The following is a 20,498-nucleotide window of genomic DNA, read 5'->3' on the forward strand; positions in this document are numbered from 1 at the left end:
GTGCTGTTGTTCCTATGGTACTACGACATATGACATGTTACAAATGCACACCTGTTAGGAAAATGGATTTTATTGCTAAATCCTTATTGATTGTGATACTGTAATATTCTGTACAATATCATAGAAAGTGTTGTAAATAAGCTGCCTGCAATCACTTAAATGATTTGCACTTGATATTTTGCCAAACTCTTTGGAAGATAACTGGAAATGTTTTGATGTTGTACTTGCTGTAACTATTTGTCCTAGAATATCTGATTTGCACTGTTGCTTTATAGTAAGCAAAATTTCACAGCCCTCTACCATTCGTATATCATATTTCTGGCCATAAGTATTATAAGCAAATATTATCATTTGGGATCACTGAACCTGCTCCCAATTTGTGTAATAACATCTCATTTACATCCTGTATAGATTAATATTGACTATAAAATATATCAAAAACTCTTAATTAAATATCTCACCATGTATATAATATATACATTTACGATTTCAGAATGACTAATTTTTAACATTAAATAAATATAAGATTCTGGACTTATAAAACATAGTTCATATTCTCAACACTTCATATTCACATTAAAAAACTTAAATATTCTATTTGAATTGTCATTTAACTGAAACTACAAGTTATTTCAAATATATGATACCAATCATATATTTCCATAATGATACTATTTTATATTTATAATGAAATCAAAGACAAGACCAATACATAAAAATAATAATCCAATGAAGAAGCCAAATAATAATTTAATTTAAATAAAGCAAATGTATCATTACTGTAAATATAACTTCTAATTTTTTAGATCTATGTTTAATTAAATATGCTACAGCAATACAAACTGCTGTAATTTACTTAGAAGAATTACATAATAGATTCTGTCAATTAAAGCTGATTAAATCTAACAAAGCACACGGTCTTTTCTCAACAGTCATCAAAATAATTCTTTTTATTTGAAAATAAAATTGGTACTACTATCTCAATAACATTACATACTGAAAAAATTGTTGTTTATGTTCTTTGAATAACTTAAATTTTTAACATTTTTATACATAATACAGTGAAACCTTGATATATTGTTTCTGCATGTATCATTTTCCAGAAACATTGTTTAATTTGCCCATGAACAAATCCTATTTAAATTATGAAAATTAAATCTACATTTACTAGATTTACTGTTGTCCTGTATCTATCAGTTCAAATTTTTAGTTCTGAAGAAAATTAATCCCAAATTGATCATTTGTAAGAAACACCACACACACAAATGTTAATATGCACCACTTATGACATACTATACCAACTTGAAAGCATGATTGCTGACAGGTTTTCAGACTTTCTGTGCTCTTTTTGAATTATTTGGTGCACAACACAGGAAGAAACCTCTTGTTTGTAGATAGTTGTACTGTTCATTCTCCTTACATATTCTTATTAAAGAATGTAAAGATGATTTTTTATCCTTCAAACTTTACCAATGTGATACAGTTGAAATGAATGTGATCAAACAGCTAGTGCAGAACTATCCATTTTATTGTTTTGTACAGTGTGGCTAAAGGAAGAAGAATGAAGAAGGGTCTGACACTATGGAGGTTAACAGAAGTGTTAAGAATGATGTCATGCAAGATGAAGACTGACTTTGGCTGGAGCAAGCAGTACTGGTATTGCAAGCTTCTGGTCCAGATGCTTGTGGACCAGAAGCTTGCAATATGTTGGTGTATTATAGTGGAAAGTGAAAGTTGTTTGGAGGATGCAAGATGATGGCAGTGATGATAACAATGTCAGCTTCATTGTTCAAGCTGAGACCAACCAGTGATGAGTTTTACTGAAACACTTTGTATATTAGAGACCATAAGAGCATTTCTGTATGCTCATGCCATCACAAAAAAAGACCAAACAAACATTGTAAATATTGAAAATTTATTGATTAGTATGAAAAGGAAAAGATGTAGATGCTGTAGAAACAATACAAAAATACAAAATATTGTACTGTGTTCATATATACTTTTAATATTTCCTTCAAAATCATAAGTAAGCAAAGGAAACAAATGTTTAAAATTTTTTATAAACAAATATCATTCTTGAATTAGTCTCTAAGTCCACAAATGGCTGGTCTTGAGTTATCAATCATTTTGCCTTCTGTTCATACAATAGGAATATATTAAATATATCACACCTAATTATAGATGTCAGAAGCATTCAAATACTTTAATAGTAGCACAGTTTTTTGTTTATCTTGAAAATTAGTCCATGGGCTTATATCATTCTTGAACTGACATTTTTCAATTATTGAATGTATGTTTTTCAGTTTAAAATATTTAAACATTAAATATTTTTTTGTATTTTGTATTAAATTTACTGTTTTTTTAACTNATGTTATATTAATGGTAAATTGTAAATAATAATACTTTATTTTTATTTTTTAGGAAATATATGTTATATTAATGGTAAATTGTAAATAATAATACTTTATTTTTATTTTTAACTAAGATATTAAATTTTTGTAAAATTTTTACAGATGAAGCTTGTGAAATTGTGATGAATCACCAAGGTGTTTTTAAAATTATTGACTTATTAAATAGTTTATCTAGGGTAGAATCAACAGAAACTAGATATTTGATATATGTTTCTGTTGGCTGTCTTATGAATCTAACAGACACAATAGGTAAAATTTTGAATTTAATCAAATTATATACAATGTAATTGTTTTTTATTTATATTTTACATATGCATAAAATTCTTCTAATAGAAAAAGTACAGGAACAAGCTATTGCAGGAGGTGCTATCAGCTTATTGTTAAAGTATTTAGAAAAATATTATGAAGATGAAGAAATTGCAACCAACTGTTTGTTGGTTTTGAATTGTTTATCTGTTTGTGGTATGTGTTTAATTCCATATATTTTTATAATATTTGTCTTTTTTTTTTACCTTCACTTTTTAATTATAGTAATTTAAAGTATCAATAGTAATAATTACAATTATTATTTTATAGCTTTTAATTTCTAGATTAATAGAAATTAATCTAGAAATTAAATGGTTAACCTGTTACTAAAAAAAATACCATATTTACTCTTATATAAGATGATCTCGCATATATGATAAGGTGTGACTTTAAAGATCAAAACAAAGAAAATTAGATTTATTAATACAATTCAAATTTTATATCAAATGCACTTAAATGCACACATTGTCCCACAAAAATTACTGGCATTTTAAACTTTAAATAAAAATCTTGTAAAATCAACAACATAATTTGTTCATGTAAAGCTGGACAATCCAGAAGTTTTTTGCCTATTCTTAACAGTCAAATCCACACTCTGTTAATTACACTTAAGAGTTTCTCCGAATTCTGATTTCCAAATAATCATCTGTATTTCACCAGGAATAAATTTAAACTTATATCAGGCTCCCGTGTGATTTTGGAATTCAATTCAAAAGCTTTGTTTTTCGTATTGCTATTCTTATTCAATACACAAGAACGATTCAAATGACCCAGATAAAATACTTTTGTTTTTAAACACCATAGAGTGAGCATTCAATAAAAAAAAATACAAATACCTGAAGATGGCCTATTAACTAGGCTGAAAACGTTTGTTTTTTAAAATTATATTTATTTCTCGACTAAAAAGGTGTTTTGTTTCTCTTTATTTAGTTGCTGAGCGCTTTTCATATTAATACCTGGTTCACAAAAATTATTGCAAAAACACAAAGAATCCTTTGCTTACATGTATAGGTTTTTGAAGCAGTGAAAAATTAATAAAAACCTCATCTTATATGTGAGTAAATATGGTACTTAAAAAGATTTTTTGAATTAACTTTTAGTAAAGAAAAAATTCAGTAAAAATTAAATAAAATTAATAAAATAATTCATCAATTTTAGTTATTTGAGTCACATATGGAGATTTTTAAATTTACATGTACATTTTCTTTAAACTGTAATTTCTAGTCATCATTTTAACCAATAGAATCAATAGTTCCAATATTTAAGTCTCATTTTTTACAAATTGCAAATTTGCAAAAGAAATTAAAATGATTTTAAACTACATTCTAGAATGGAATATTTTCTTTAAATTGAGGAAATTTATTTGATAAATACAATTGCCTTGGTCAAGTTATATTTGTATGTACTACGAGATTTAAAATAAAGATACCTATTTTTTAAATTTATTTTCAACATTTCAGCTTTCATATAGAAATAATTACTATATAAACTATTTTATATTAATGCTTTCTCACCATAAGATATTTTATTAATTTTTAGAACACACAAATTAATACATTTTTCTATCAGAAATTTCTTAAACAGTCTGATCATTCTATATATTTTTAAAAGTTAATATTTTAATTATTAATGTCACATTTCAGACAATACATATATAAAAAAATTGTCTGGAATGAAAGGTCATACTTGTGTTGCATGTTAAAATTGTTTGTATTGTTTTACATTAATCATTAAAATTTATCCTTGAGTTTGTTATATATTACCTCTTTGTAAGAAGCATTTTAAAAACAAAAATTTCTGTAATGGTTGCAACTTTTATGTTTTTAACAATAAATGCAAACATAAGTTGATACCTTCTTTCCAAATTAAAAAATAAATAAATAATGATGATCTTGGAATAACTGGTTCTAATTCATACCTCAGCACAATCTAACTTTTTATGTTAAAAGTCACTGAATTTGGTCCTACAAATGCTGCAGGCTACTAAATAAAACTTTATTGAAACAAAGAAAAATGTTTCATAAATTTCTTATCTGACAGCTTTTTCTTTTTCTTAGAAATTTTTCTATTCATCATTTCCTTGTATTATTTTATTGGTTTGAATAATAATGTTTTGAAAGCATAACCAACCTCATACTTTCTTTATTTTTCTGTTGAGTGGCAAATGTTTTCCCTGTTCATTATAAAGTTATTGCAGTCTGATATGTATGATAATGAAAGAAAAATACAATAGCTACAGATATTTTAAGCTAATTTACACTAACAATCATAAAATTGGTTATTGAATACTGTCTTAAAAATGCAAAATAGTAATTAAAATTCACATACTGTTATTAGTCTATTATGTATTAGTAATGTAAATTTCTACTCAACAGAAAGGACAGATTAATAATTTTGATTTGATAGTGTTTATTATTTATTTTATTTTTAAAATACTATTAAACTCCACTGAAGAAACTGGTAATAATGAAAAATACAATTTTAGGAAACTAAAGAGAATTATTGAGAAGAAAGAAGAAATGCAAATTTGATTTATTGATTTGCATTATTTTAAAATATTTCAAGCATGTGATTTATTATTTCAGACATTTAAAATATTTAGAAACTTTTGGTTATGATTAAAGTTTTATAGCAGTTCTATATTATTTAAATAATTTTCTAAATTTTCTACAGGTTTTACTAGAGATTTTACAAAGAAGAAAAATACAAAAACACTAAATATATTTGTATTTTTTCTATTGAAGAAATAGATTTTTATAGATTATAATTTAATTTAATAATTATTTAGCTGTTCTATTGAATAATGTTGATAGTTTTTCCCCTGATGAGATTTTAATAAACAGTAGGTTTTATAATAAAATATATACTATACTAAGACAAACTTTTGACTAACTGATGGTAAATACCAACCATATATACAAGTTTTGGCTTACTTATAGATTCAACTTTAACAAAGACTTGGGAACAGAACTCATTCACAACTCAAGGACTGCCTGTACCTGCATTGGTTTTGAAAACACAGTGAAGCATTGAAAATCCAGACTTCAGAATTCTGGATTTTGCCATAAAAAATGGATATTAACACTATCAATGATAACTTCATTGTTATTGTTCTTTTAGTCTGTCTTGAAGGTTTTCTGATCAAAATTTTATTACTCATCATTACATTAAATTAACAAGAAACTGTTTAATGTATATTTTAAATATAGTTCTATAGTATAGTATATAGATTGTGACAAATATGAAAAAAAAAATAGTGATTCTGTAAATTATATTTGGAACTTTGTAAGTATTCCTACATTCTGTATGAAGTACTGGCTAGAACTTAGAACACCTAAACTTAAATAAATAAATAAATGAGCAATTATTTATTGCGGCATCGTCACAATGCCGTGCTGCAATTTTTAATCATATTTTTAATTTATTTAATTTAAAATATATACTCTCCACTTTAAATTAGTAGCGGCTTGCATCTGTACATCAAATTTTTCCTGTAACAATAGTTATATTGCTCATCTATCTAATATCTTTCAGGGAAAAAGTTTTAAATTGAAATAACATGACTTCTGGTCTAGACTGGAAGTTTGTATATAGTTAATCAGGACCTCCTGCCCTTAAGGTTTACGTATCTGATCTTGGCTTTATCTAACTTTTATCAAGATTAACGAAAGACACAGACTGATGGATGACAGTGGGAATTTATAGGTTACAATTTTTTAAAATTGCAGCCCAATTACAGTGTACTTGGGGTTTATAGTACTTAAAATTCTAGTGTATGCTTATATTTGAAAATACGAATGGGATCTGGTCCCAATTAGTTTGTATTTTTGATGCTTCACTGTATTAAATATGATTTTATCTAATAGGAGATAAATAATTTTATATTTCAAGATTATTTTTTTCTTCGAAGTTTTCAGTCAAGATAAAAATTTTTAATAATTTTTACTTTCCAAATCTGTAAAAATAAACATAAAAAAGTGTTTTAGAACATTTACTGTAATAAAAATATTTTCACCACTTTATTAATATTTAAACAAAAAAGTGATTTTGTCAGTAGTGAATTTCAAAGAATAATTTAACTTTAATATGAAAACAATAAAGCACAATGCTAATTTTATTTTAATATATTTACAATCAAAATTAATTTTTAAATTTCAATACAATTAGAAGTATAGCTGTGTTTTTTAAAATAGTATATTTTGTAATGAGATCTAAAACTTTTATGCTGTTGTTCTCTTAAGCTTCATTGTTTTATAGTGTAAAAATTTACAAATTTCAGAAAATGGCAAATCAGAATTAATGGGAAAGTCAAGTTTGAGTTCTTTAATGAACGGTCTTGAAAAACCTCTGTCAAGTGATTTGATGGATTCGTTGTTGGATTTACTGGAGTATCTTGCAGAAAATGGTAAATATTGTGTATGTATGCAATTATTTCAAACTTTTATTTTTAATTTCCAAATTAAAAATTTAGATCCTGCCAAAATAAACATGGCTGAATTAGGTATGGGAGATATTATGTTGCAAGTTATCGAGAAATGTCATCAAAATCACTGGAAGGATGAAAGTCAACATATTTTAAAACTAGCTTGTGATTTAATCATTCTTATTTTAACTGGAGGTAAGAAAAGTTTTTAAAATTTTCTTTGCAAAGCTTTAAATTGGTATAGAATGGTGTTTAATTTATTTGATATTGTATTTTAAAACTGTAAATTATATTTGAGTAGAGAAAGAGAGTAGTTTTTAGTGGTAAGAACTTTAAAATTTCAATGTTTGAGTTAAGGTCTAGATGTAATTATGTGTGCAATTAACTTGATAAACATTATTAATCAAATGATAAAGCAAATTCTTATTGGGCTACAATAAGATATTAATCAGTTTGACTAGTGATAGGTGGTTAACTTGTCATCTCATGTTAGATTTAATAATCCAAAATAAATTTCTTTTAGAATATTCTAAATTAAATTTATTTATTTAAAAAATTATTATGTTTGGTTTAGTGAGTTATACTCAGTTGACACTATTTGCTATGTACTATGCTGGACCAGAGTCAAAGCATAGCAACCAAAACAAAACAAAAATTAAATAAGTGTGTCAGTGTGCGTCTGTATTCAGGAATTTCCTAACAATATGACACATATTCAATATATTGGCCTTCTGCAGTGTGATGTATGTGTTCCTATTCAATTGTAATGTTCCCAGGCTTTTGTGTAGTGTGTGTGATATGACACCTGTAGAGGAGAGAATGACAGGTACAATAATTGCCCCAGCCATCCTCCACAAATGCCTTATTTCCTGGGCAAGTTCTGTGTACTTACTGATTTTTTTTTTTTTTTTTTGGGGCATGTGTTTTGTACATTGTGAGTGTTTGGATTGGATATGTCTATAATGTATGTGATTTTATTGTGTTTGTCGATGAGTGCGATGTTTAATCTGTTGTGGTAAATTGTTTTATCTGTGATTATGGCTGTCATAGTACAGGGTAGTTATAATTAAAGTTGCCCTACTCAGACCTGTATAGAGTCTGTTCTCATTGACATATTTTGATGAAACTTGGTATATACATTATATGGATCGTGGGGAAAAGGAAAATGCAAAAAAATAATTAGTTCAAATTTCTACCACTAGATGAAAAAATGGCACATGACGAACAATAAACACAGTGGAAACAAGCAAAAAAATTTTTTTTATTCGTGACATTTGTTCAACATGCAATCCATTTGTGTCAATCACATGTTCGAAGCGTCTTACAGCATGTTCAACAGTAGCCCAATATGTTTCTTGAGAAATTGCAGCAATATGGCATGTTATGCTTGCTTTTAATTCAGGCAGAGTTTGTATGCCTCCTTTACAGACACAATCTTTCAGATATCCCTACAACCATATGGACATGTTGAACTAATTGTTCAAAAATGTGATTATTTATCGTATTTACTTTGTTCAGAATCATAAATGACCATTAAATATTATTAGATTTGAGAAAACTACAGAAATGTATTTGTCTTATAACTTCTTAACAGACTGTATAGAACTCAGAATAGAGAAAAAAGAACATTCAAAAATTTGTATGGATTGACCTTATTGATTGCAGTATTGCCATAATAAAACTATTCTTTAAAAGTATAAGGGATGCCAAAGAATAAAGGCACAACAGATTGAGAGTAAGAAAAATCAAAAGAAAGGAAGGTTGGAAGAGGCAGAATAAAGTTATTTAAACTGAAAAGTAGAGGAAAATCCAAATTAAGAAAGGAGATTAACATTATGGAGCAGAGTTAGCAAAGTATGAGGCCAGTTCAACTTCTGTCCAGAATTTCAGTAATAGTGATGGAACAGTATAGGTTACACAGTGGCAGTTTTTTTTTCCTCTGAGTACTCCCCCTCCATACACTGACACTTCTCCCATCATTTGGTAATAGTAGTATATCTGCAGATAGAAGTATTTTGGTTGGTGTCAGAACTGCTGCAAGACTAACTCTGAAGTAAAAGGGTCCTTCATGCAGTAACTTTTGTCTCCCAAGGCTTCCTTTGTCTCCTGTTTCAAAAGCAAAGCCAAACAGGTTATAATTGCACAGTGACAGATCCAGACTGTAGGTCAGCTGATCCATTTTTTACTAGCCAAATTTTTAAATACTACTTTTCAAGAGTTTAATCATTAATGCACAAATGTTGTTAAATGATGATGTATCAATCAATATATTACTTTTTTCCATATGATCACAATTCTTGAGAAGATAGGAATTATTTTTCATTTACTTTAAAGATTTTCTAGCTTTGTTACAATCTATTATTCCTTCCTTATATTAAAGAAAATTCTTTCTGATCATGCTTTATGCATGACATTTTTGATACCACTTCAGCTAGATGTGTATACGGAGTGATACAAAAGATAATTATAAAATTTTTTCTAGTAAATATTTAATAAAAAAGACAAAAAGATTTCAAATCATCTTTAAGAGTAGCAAAAGTGAGGTACTGTAATTTCTTTATAGATTGTACAATCATCAAAGCAAGATTAAAAATTTGTGTTTTTTACCAGAAAGTCTACCAAAAGGTGTTTATGACAGAATAAAATTAGAAAAAATGTTAAATTCTTATTTCTTTAATAGATACTAGTATGAGCATTTTATATGAAGAAGGTAATGGAAATGTCTATCAGAAAACTAAATGTTGGTTGAATTCGGATGATGATGTCATGCAGATTGCTGGTGCCTTAGCAGCTGGGAATTTTGCTAGAAAAGGTAAGGATAATGTAAGTTATTTGACTTTCAGGATTTTAGTGTTAAATTTTGAAATGTTTTGTAGATAGTTATTGTATACATATGGTTGAAGATCACATATCAGAAAGTCTTTTGTGTCTTCTTGAAAAACATAGTAAAGATAATGATATCAGACTGTTGCATGCTGTTTTATCAGCTCTCAGAAATTTAGCTATACCTGGTAAGTTGTTCTTTTTAATTTGAATTATATTAATTAAAAAGTAATGATTTTATATTCTTATTTACTAATTGTTGGTTTGAGTAAACATATTTTTATAATAATGAGCAGCTATTAATTTACTTTTTATGCAAATTATTGTAAATACAGAACAGTTTGTTTATACAGAGTATAAATGAGATAATATTACACAAGTCATGTTCATTGGTCCAAAGATATTTGCTTATTACATTAGACCCCCTATAACATGGTAGAGAATTCTGTGTTATATGAATTCCATGTTGTACGAGTCACTTAGATTTTACAAATACGTGTTCCAGGCTGTGAATGGCTCACATATTTGTAAAATCTAAGTGACTCATACAACATGGAATTCACATAACACGGAATTATCTACCATGTTATAGGGGGGTCTATTGTATACTTATTGCTGAAAATGTATCATATGAACAGTAGCAGACTCTGAAATTTTGCTAGTGCTGTTGTTCCTATGGTACTACGACATATGACATGTTACAAATGCACACCTGTTAGGAAAATGGATTTTATTGCTAAATCCTTATTGATTGTGATACTGTAATATTCTGTACAATATCATAGAAAGTGTTGTAAATAAGCTGCCTGCAATCACTTAAATGATTTGCACTTGATATTTTGCCAAACTCTTTGGAAGATAACTGGAAATGTTTTGATGTTGTACTTGCTGTAACTATTTGTCCTAGAATATCTGATTTGCACTGTTGCTTTATAGTAAGCAAAATTTCACAGCCCTCTACCATTCGTATATCATATTTCTGGCCATAAGTATTATAAGCAAATATCATTTGGGATCACTGAACCTGCTCCCAATTTGTGTAATAACATCTCATTTACATCCTGTATAGATTAATATTGACTATAAAATATATCAAAAACTCTTAATTAAATATCTCACCATGTATATAATATATACATTTACGATTTCAGAATGACTAATTTTTAACATTAAATAAATATAAGATTCTGGACTTATAAAACATAGTTCATATTCTCAACACTTCATATTCACATTAAAAAACTTAAATATTCTATTTGAATTGTCATTTAACTGAAACTACAAGTTATTTCAAATATATGATACCAATCATATATTTCCATAATGATACTATTTTATATTTATAATGAAATCAAAGACAAGACCAATACATAAAAATAATAATCCAATGAAGAAGCCAAATAATAATTTAATTTAAATAAAGCAAATGTATCATTACTGTAAATATAACTTCTAATTTTTTAGATCTATGTTTAATTAAATATGCTACAGCAATACAAACTGCTGTAATTTACTTAGAAGAATTACATAATAGATTCTGTCAATTAAAGCTGATTAAATCTAACAAAGCACACGGTCTTTTCTCAACAGTCATCAAAATAATTCTTTTTATTTGAAAATAAAATTGGTACTACTATCTCAATAACATTACATACTGAAAAAATTGTTGTTTATGTTCTTTGAATAACTTAAATTTTTAACATTTTTATACATAATACAGTGAAACCTTGATATATTGTTTCTGCATGTATCATTTTTCAGAAACATTGTTTAATTTGCCCATGAACAAATCCTATTTAAATTATGAAAATTAAATCTACATTTACTATATTTACTGTTGTCCTGTATCTATCAGTTCAAATTTTTAGTTCTGAAGAAAATTAATCCCAAATTGATCATTTGTAAGAAACACCACACACACAAATGTTAATATGCACCACTTATGACATACTATACCAACTTGAAAGCATGATTGCTGACAGGTTTTCAGACTTTCTGTGCTCTTTTTGAATTATTTGGTGCACAACACAGGAAGAAACCTCTTGTTTGTAGATAGTTGTACTGTTCATTCTCCTTACATATTCTTATTAAAGAATGTAAAGATGATTTTTTATCCTTCAAACTTTACCAATGTGATACAGTTGAAATGAATGTGATCAAACAGCTAGTGCAGAACTATCCATTTTATTGTTTTGTACAGTGTGGCTAAAGGAAGAAGAATGAAGAAGGGTCTGACACTATGGAGGTTAACAGAAGTGTTAAGAATGATGTCATGCAAGATGAAGACTGACTTTGGCTGGAGCAAGCAGTACTGGTATTGCAAGCTTCTGGTCCAGATGCTTGTGGACCAGAAGCTTGCAATATGTTGGTGTATTATAGTGGAAAGTGAAAGTTGTTTGGAGGATGCAAGATGATGGCAGTGATGATAACAATGTCAGCTTCATTGTTCAAGCTGAGACCAACCAGTGATGAGTTTTACTGAAACACTTTGTATATTAGAGACCATAAGAGCATTTCTGTATGCTCATGCCATCACAAAAAAAGACCAAACAAACATTGTAAATATTGAAAATTTATTGATTAGTATGAAAAGGAAAAGATGTAGATGCTGTAGAAACAATACAAAAATACAAAATATTGTACTGTGTTCATATATACTTTTAATATTTCCTTCAAAATCATAAGTAAGCAAAGGAAACAAATGTTTAAAATTTTTTATAAACAAATATCATTCTTGAATTAGTCTCTAAGTCCACAAATGGCTGGTCTTGAGTTATCAATCATTTTGCCTTCTGTTCATACAATAGGAATATATTAAATATATCACACCTAATTATAGATGTCAGAAGCATTCAAATACTTTAATAGTAGCACAGTTTTTTGTTTATCTTGAAAATTAGTCCATGGGCTTATATCATTCTTGAACTGACATTTTTCAATTATTGAATGTATGTTTTTCAGTTTAAAATATTTAAACATTAAATATTTTTTTGTATTTTGTATTAAATTTACTGTTTTTTTAACTTTTATAAAATCAGATTATATATAAACTATGATTATATTTTAGCTCAAAATAAGATCGTTCTTGCTCAACAAGGTGCTATTGAAAAACTTCTTCCTTTGATATCTGTAGAAGCTTATCCTATAATATTTAAATTGTTGGGAATATTGAGAATGTTAATAGATAAACAAGGTAATACTTATTTAATACTTTTAAAATAATCTTGAATAAAACAGTAACACATGTTTGATAAATTTTCAGAGAAAGCTGCAGTTATTTTAGGAGAAAATAAAGAATTTGTACAGAAAGTAATAGAATGGTGCAAATCTGATGATCATCCTGGAGTCAAAGGTAAAATAATTAAAACAATAAAAATATTTTAATTTTCTAATTAATAACTTTTTTATACATAAACATCTGAAAGCCCAAAGTTTAAATTATAAGCTAAACAATTGCTGTATTGAATCAGGCTACTTTACTGTTACAGTTAATAAACTGACATGCCAAAAAATTAGAGACAGCAGCACATGCAATGTTGTTACCTTCTACTTGGGAACATTTGCATGTGATGCCATAGGTATGATACTTAACAATTATATGTGGGCTTGGTTATAGTAGCAATGGGCTGTGTAAAGGATTTGTTCTTTGATCATGGACAGATTATTGGAGTAAGAAGAATGGGTCGTTCTATCAGTGAGGTGACCAGTTTTTTTTAATCTTCTTGTGCAACAGTTTCAAGGATTTACCAGGAATACTTAAATTCTGACAGCCACCAGCAGCCATCTTTTTGCATCAATCATGAATGCTCAGCACTCATGATTGATGCAAAAAGATGGCTGCTGGTGGCTAACCAGGTTAATAAACATGCAGTGAAGGGCAATTCTGTGCCAAATCACATTAAACTTTAATGAATTTAACAGTGCCCATATTATTCAATGCACTGTATAATGTTCTATGCATTCTTTGGGGTTTGCTAGTCACTGACCCACTCAGTTATCACTACTAACATCCAGACATCAGGTAATGTGCTAACCTGGGCCAACGAATATCAAAATTGAACAGTGGATGACTGGTGCAGTGTGGTATAGTCAGATTAATCTCGTTTTCAGCTCTTCTGAGCTAATAGTTATGTTTTGTGTGTGGCAACAATTGCATGAAACCATGAATTCATTGTCAGCAAGCTGGGGGTGTCTCTGTCCTGGTTTAGTGTATTCTGTTGTCATGAAAAGGGACTGCAGTTGACTTTGACAAATGTAATGTATACTAATCTTATGGTAGATGTTTTGCACTCTTTTGTGCTTGCTATGTTCCCTGATAGTGATTGTTTGTACTAGTAGATAATGCTACTTCCCACAGGGCATAGGTGCACAGCAGTGGTTCTGGGAACATTTGACAGATTTTCAGCTATTCCTTTGGCCATCTTAGTGACTTGAACCCCATGGAGAATTTATAGGATATTCGTGCAAATGTTACTCAATGCCTTCCAGAACTATCCAACAAATGAAACTGAATTATAAAGAACCATTGAATGTGTCTGGATTGAAATATCTGTGCAGCAATTCTGACACCTCATAGAGTCTATGCCATGTTGTGTAGTCGCTGTTATTCAGGCTCAGGGAGGAGCTATACTTTTAGGTAGTTGTCTCTAATTTTTTTAGCATTTCAGTTTAATTAGATTCTATATAATTTGATACTAGGGTTAGGCATTAGGCACTATCTATTTTATGATTTAATAATTATAATTATATTAATATTTATTAAAGAATTTAGAATATTCTGGATGAAAAGAATCAGCCTGGAACAGAACTCAAACCTGCAATTCCAGCTTACCATGTGGATGTGTTGCCAATTACACTATCCAGACCTCCATTCAATCCTCCCTCTCCTCCTCGCCATCATCCATCCAATTGTCCTTGACCTGTAATCACCTACTAAGACACACAGCCAATCATTGCTTTTCTGTGGCATGGTATATACAGTTGACTTGCCTTAAAACAAACACCAATAAAGTGAATTTTGCCATTGTCACAACATTAACATGTTTGTTCACTTTATCATGTGAAAATTATCAGAATTCAGTAAATGGAAATGTAAATTATCTTCACAATCTCCAAGAAATAATCTTATTTCCACTAATGATTTTATTATTCACATTAAAAAGCATAAAAAGCAAATTGGTACTGTAAAAAAACAATTGTAAAAGAAACAATTCAAATTAAAACTCAAATTTAAATTTTATTGTAAGATTAATGTTTTGTTGTCACTACTACATAATAATTTGTTTTAGGAGAATCAACAAGAACAATAGCTTGGTTAGTGAAGAATTCACTCAATCAAAGTGTGATGAAAAATATAGCAGAAGCTGGTGGTCTCTCATATTTAATAGAGATGATTGGTTCAAAGTATCCGGTAATGCAGAATGAAGCAATCGTGTCTTTAACATTAATTGCATCTACTGTTTTGAGTATGTATGCTTATTTCCATAAAGTATAGTATTCAAATTAAGAATCGTAATGAAAATATTTCATATATTTACAGATTCATGTAAAGATGCATTTGATATGGAAAAAATAGTGCATGTTCTTTGTCAGTGCTTGTCAAGTGAAGTTGCACCCGAAGTTGTTCAGAACATTTTGACTTTCATTTCTATTTTAGCCAGTTCAGGTATGATTTTAATATTTAAGTATTAATTTTATTAAAAAATTTTTAAGTTAAATATACATTTTTACAAATTTCTGTGTTAATCTACGTAATGTCTAATATGTAGTATATTACTTTTATCATATGAGGGCTGTTTAAGGCAAATCTGGATTAGTGATCATAGAGAAAACAAATGGAGTAAGAAAAGAAAAATCCATTTTCCATATAATCTGTTACAACTATTTATTTGTTCTAGCATTTTGATAAGTATTACACTATCTGCTTCATAAAAGATTTTTGTTCAGTTTAGGCTCAGACAGGCATTTGAACAGTGGCATTAATTTTGAACTGGCCATCCAGGAACTCTTTCAGAAATTTCTAAAAATGGAAATCATTTGTAGCAAAGTATGAAGTGGCCATAACAATGTCTTACAGTGCATGCCTCATATTTATCCTGCTTGTCTCTATTTATTTTTGTTTATCATTTATTAATCTCCTAATTATCACTTTTCCCTTTATCTTTTTATAAAATACAGAGTATATTCTACATTTATTTGATTTCTTCTTTGCATAATTCAATATTACTATTTGATTGTATGAATTGCAAAAGATTATTGTCTGGTCTAATTTACAAGTGAAAAGCCAAGAGCTTTTTAGAGGATGTAACAAGAATATACTGCTTATATATTGGATGTGGAAGAAGAAAGCTTGGATAATGATGAATATCTTTTTGGACTGGTTCCACCATTGTTTTGTTCAGAAGTCAAAGAATAATTGGAAAAACTTGGATTTCCATTTAAAGTCATTCTTTTAGTAAACAATATCCCAGTACACTCAAATGATGCAAACATGCTTGCAAATGACAAATAAGATGTTGCCATTTTACTTCCTAATGATACATTTATCCACTTAATCAGGGGATAATCAGATTCTTTAAAGCTAACTATATGAGATGTAAGAGTCACATTGCAGCAAATCAATTTCAGCATCATTTTGTTTTGGAAGGACTTCATCTTAGTGTACAGTTTCTTCCTAATAAAATCAGGTGCTAAAAGACAACAAAGACAAATCTATGATCATTATTGGAAGAAATTATGACCTGAGACTGTAAAAGATATAAAATTATAAACATCATTACTAAACCCACTACATAACAATAAATCTACTACAACTGCTGTGTAAGAAGTAGAAGATTTATTGTAAAGGATATCAGTTCAGATATCAGATCAATTCAGAACCATTTTGGACATACAAGATGAGAAAATAATTGAAGAAATTAAGGAGTTGACCAAGTAGAATTGGTGATTTTGAAAACAAATTCTCAACGTTTTCCACTTGTAATTGGTTTATAAACAACAATATTAATGAATAACTGTCTGAAGGAGTTTGTTCAAATTTTGAGGATGATAACAAAGTTGAGGAGGAACAATTCCAAGAGAAAAAACTCAACTTAGAAAATCTAACGCATGCAATGCATGATGCCAAATGCTTTACTTACTTATTTTATGAATATTAAAACAATCTTATTTGTGCAGTGAAATTTTAAGGAAAGACTTGATATTTTAACACTATATAAAACTGTTTAGAGAATGGAAAGAAACAGCTTTCCATCAATTCCTCCAAAAGACAATCTTATCAATGCATAACACATCTAGTGCCACTTTTATCTGATTTTTCAGTCAGTAAACTCTCTAGCTTCTGACATTCTGAACATGGAAAACTACTCTCTGCAGTGAATACACTGGTTTGAATGCAATTTTCTCAAATAATGTTCTTATAGTGTAATAAACATCTGACTAAAATGTTATTCAATATAGTAAAAACATAAAATTTGTTTTAAAAGTTTAAATGATTGCATAAGTTTATGGTAATATTCTAAAGAATCAACAATACAATTTTATTTTATTTGGTACCTGTTGGTAAACAACCCCTGCTTTTTAAGATGGTTTATTATAGTGTTGTCTTAAAAAAATTATAAAGAAATATATTTAAAATGGGGCAATGCTGCTGTTTAATGCTAATAATTATTTTTTCTTATAGATTTGAAAGAAGAACTGTTGAAGTGGAGTGATATCAAATCATCAATCCAGCTCGTTTCAGAAAATTCTAATGAAGACATATCCAAGCAAGCCAAGAATATTCTTCAGATTTTAGAATCTTAAGCAAAGCCTTGTATATCATAAATTTATATTTATTAACAGATAGGTGCTAACTTTATTTTTGGTGCCGAAAATATGTTTATATATAATTATAAAAATTTTATTTATATTCTCTTGTAAATTCAAAATGCCATTTCAAATACTCATACCAAAATTATTAGTGTATAGATGTAGTGATTAGAAGCATTCCCTATAAAACTCATACTAGTCATGTTAACAAACTTTGAACATTTCCATTTTTTAGTTTACCAAAAAAAATTCCTCTCGTAGAGATTATTTTTATATACACATTCCAAAGATGAGCCAAAGTTGTTTTATTTGTATGGTGCTTTAAATTTATAAATGTTGGAGTGTATATTTTAATTTTAAAAACTACTTTAACATTGTGAAAGTGTATTCGTTTGCAGTCTTATCTCACTCGATATTCAACTTTTCCGTCTCTTTTCTCGGAAAACGATTTATAACTGTCTGAAATCAATTTCTAAATTTTAATCTTTTTTTATATGTTTTTTTAAATGTTATACAAAACAGATCTTTTGATATTTGTAATTCTTTTAGAATCTCTAAGATTGTCATTTTATAATTATACTCTTTGTACGTCGTACATTTCTAACTTCTGTGATCAACCGTCATGGTCCAAACCATTTAATCGATTTTAGATGTGAATCCGACATCTCTGCGGCCAAGACTTAAAAAACTGTTTGATGCCACGACTTGCCGACTGGAGTAGGAAGTTGGAACATCAAAAAATTTCTAGATATAATTTTATACATATATAAAAAGAAAACACGAACGTTACGAAATGCAACTCTCATCACGTTATATACATTATAAATGTTAGAATTTCAGAAAATTGTACATTGTGAGAGATTATAGAGAGAGTTGTATATCCTTGCCAGCTTGAAACAAAGCATAATAAAATTGCTGCACAGTGTAAATAAATTTATTCATGTTGTAATCAAAAGATAGAATGTAGAATATTTTCTACTGCATGAGATGTTGCAGTTTAATTATTTAAAGAAAATGAAAAAAATATTATATATATAGAAAATAAATGTTCTTATTAATATATTCATATATATAAATATATATACAAATATAAATTTTCAGATTATCTTAATTGTATTAAATGATATTTAGTTTTTCTTTCAATAATAAAGTTTCAATCAAAGAGTTTTTTGTTGTTTAACCTTCTTTACATTTGGTAAGAAACCGTTATTAATTTTATTGCCTTTGCTTTAGTACAAAATATTAAATATTCTATTCTTGTCAGTAATAATAATGAAAATTCAATATATTCTATGACTATAAACTTTAGAATAGCTCTAAAATATTGACTGTAAAAAGTTATTAATACAGTCAAACTTAAGGATACCAAAAAAGTCTGATATGTTGAAGATCTACTTAAAACATTGTTTCTTAAGCTTTTAAGTGATTGCCACATCTTTGAAAATTGTGTTCCGACCTTTACATTTATTGAAAAATAAATTCGGAACACAATTTTCAAATGATTGCATGGAGGAAAGTTTGCAAAATTTTCATTTTAAACTCGACATTAACAAATTTCTAGTTTTTAATAAAATTATTATTAAATAATAACCAATGCAAGGATGTTCTTATCAAATCCTTGCATTGGTATACTTAATTCATTCTGTTGGCTGAATATATCTGCTAAAAAGACCAGTCGAAGTATTTTATCTCTTTTCTCAAAGTCTTTAACTAAATCACGCTTTTGGCTAGTAAGAAACTATAGTTTCCTCATGCATTTCAAACACCCCGTTTAGTATAAGTTCCTTGAAAAGTCACCTTATTTTGGTGTGATTAGCATCGATTTCTTCGCAAGAAGAAAGATAAGATGATTAAGCATTCATCTTTGATATACCTTTATTAAATTTACTACAATAACTAAGTGTTTTAACTTCCCTGGCAAGACTTTCGAACAAGACTTCAAGATGTTAAGACTGTCCTGCAGTTTGATAATATCTTGCAACATAAAATGCACTGTGGTCGTTGCTTATCATTTTTTTTTTTTCATTTGTGCAAGTCAATGTATGAGCAACAAAAGCAATTAATTACATTTATTTTGGTTGATTACAAAATAGAAGCATTTCGGCCTTTCATCAGTAACTAAAATTACAGTATTAAGAGTTTGGTATATTTTTAAATGTTCACTTATTTCATTGACTTTAAGTAAATAAAAAACATTTTAATTTCAATTAAATGATTGCATAATATACTCGAATATTTGAATTAATTCGAAAAATACACATTTGTTATAATATACAGTACGTAAAATTATTTAACACATTTTCAATATGTAATATTCACCGATTAATATAATTATCGGGCATATCACGTTATGTTTATATCAGAAATTCTAACTTTTATTAATAAACTATCAAATTTGTTCAAATAAAAATTAACATATTCGTGATAAAGAAAAGAAAAACATTTGCATAGGCCAACTTTTCAGTATGGATACTCCTCTGCGCACATTTCTTAAGCCAATGTACAGGTATTGTGCAGTACGTTGCTTTCCAAGAGATGCTCTTCCCTGTTTAAAAGGACCACGTGACATCATTGGGCATAAATTTATAATGAATGGTTTCTTCACTTTCTATATTGGGAAGTGCACCACACTCAAAAAACCAACCGCACGTTCCACCTAATGAAGTCAACATAAAACATCTGATCGCCGCGAAAACCGCTTCACACGGTGCCAGTCGCGTGCGACG

General features: G+C 28.3%; 1 protein-coding gene across 1 annotated transcript; it reads left to right on the forward strand.

Annotated features, from left to right (window-relative positions):
• Window positions 1-2,374: 2,374 nt before the first annotated feature.
• Window positions 2,375-18,802, forward strand: LOC111619582 (rap1 GTPase-GDP dissociation stimulator 1-like). The gene is made up of 12 exons (XM_023361330.1): window positions 2,375-2,382; window positions 2,514-2,660; window positions 2,745-2,873; window positions 6,997-7,122; window positions 7,189-7,335; window positions 9,821-9,952; window positions 10,017-10,151; window positions 13,031-13,156; window positions 13,226-13,315; window positions 15,252-15,428; window positions 15,503-15,628; window positions 17,645-18,802. The coding sequence occupies exons 2-12, from the start codon at window positions 2,534-2,536 to the stop codon at window positions 17,764-17,766; spliced, it is 1,437 nt and encodes a 478-aa protein (XP_023217098.1). The 5' UTR covers window positions 2,375-2,382; window positions 2,514-2,533; the 3' UTR covers window positions 17,767-18,802.
• The last annotated feature ends 1,696 nt before the right edge of the window (window positions 18,803-20,498 follow it).

This window comes from Centruroides sculpturatus, unplaced genomic scaffold (genome assembly GCF_000671375.1).
Source record: "Centruroides sculpturatus isolate CEXI.00-Female unplaced genomic scaffold, Cexi_2.0 scaffold261, whole genome shotgun sequence".
Lineage (NCBI taxonomy): Eukaryota > Metazoa > Arthropoda > Arachnida > Scorpiones > Buthidae > Centruroides > Centruroides sculpturatus.

Excerpts from the sequence above, each read along its gene's own strand:
- LOC111619582 (XM_023361330.1), top strand. The coding sequence starts at position 2,534 with ATGAATCACCAAGGTGTTTTTAAAATTATTGACTTATTAAATAGTTTA. Across the intron at positions 2,661-2,744 it reads GAATCTAACAGACACAATAG|AAAAAGTACAGGAACAAGCT; the intron begins GTAAAATTTTGA and ends TTCTTCTAATAG. Across the intron at positions 9,953-10,016 it reads TGGGAATTTTGCTAGAAAAG|ATAGTTATTGTATACATATG; the intron begins GTAAGGATAATG and ends AATGTTTTGTAG.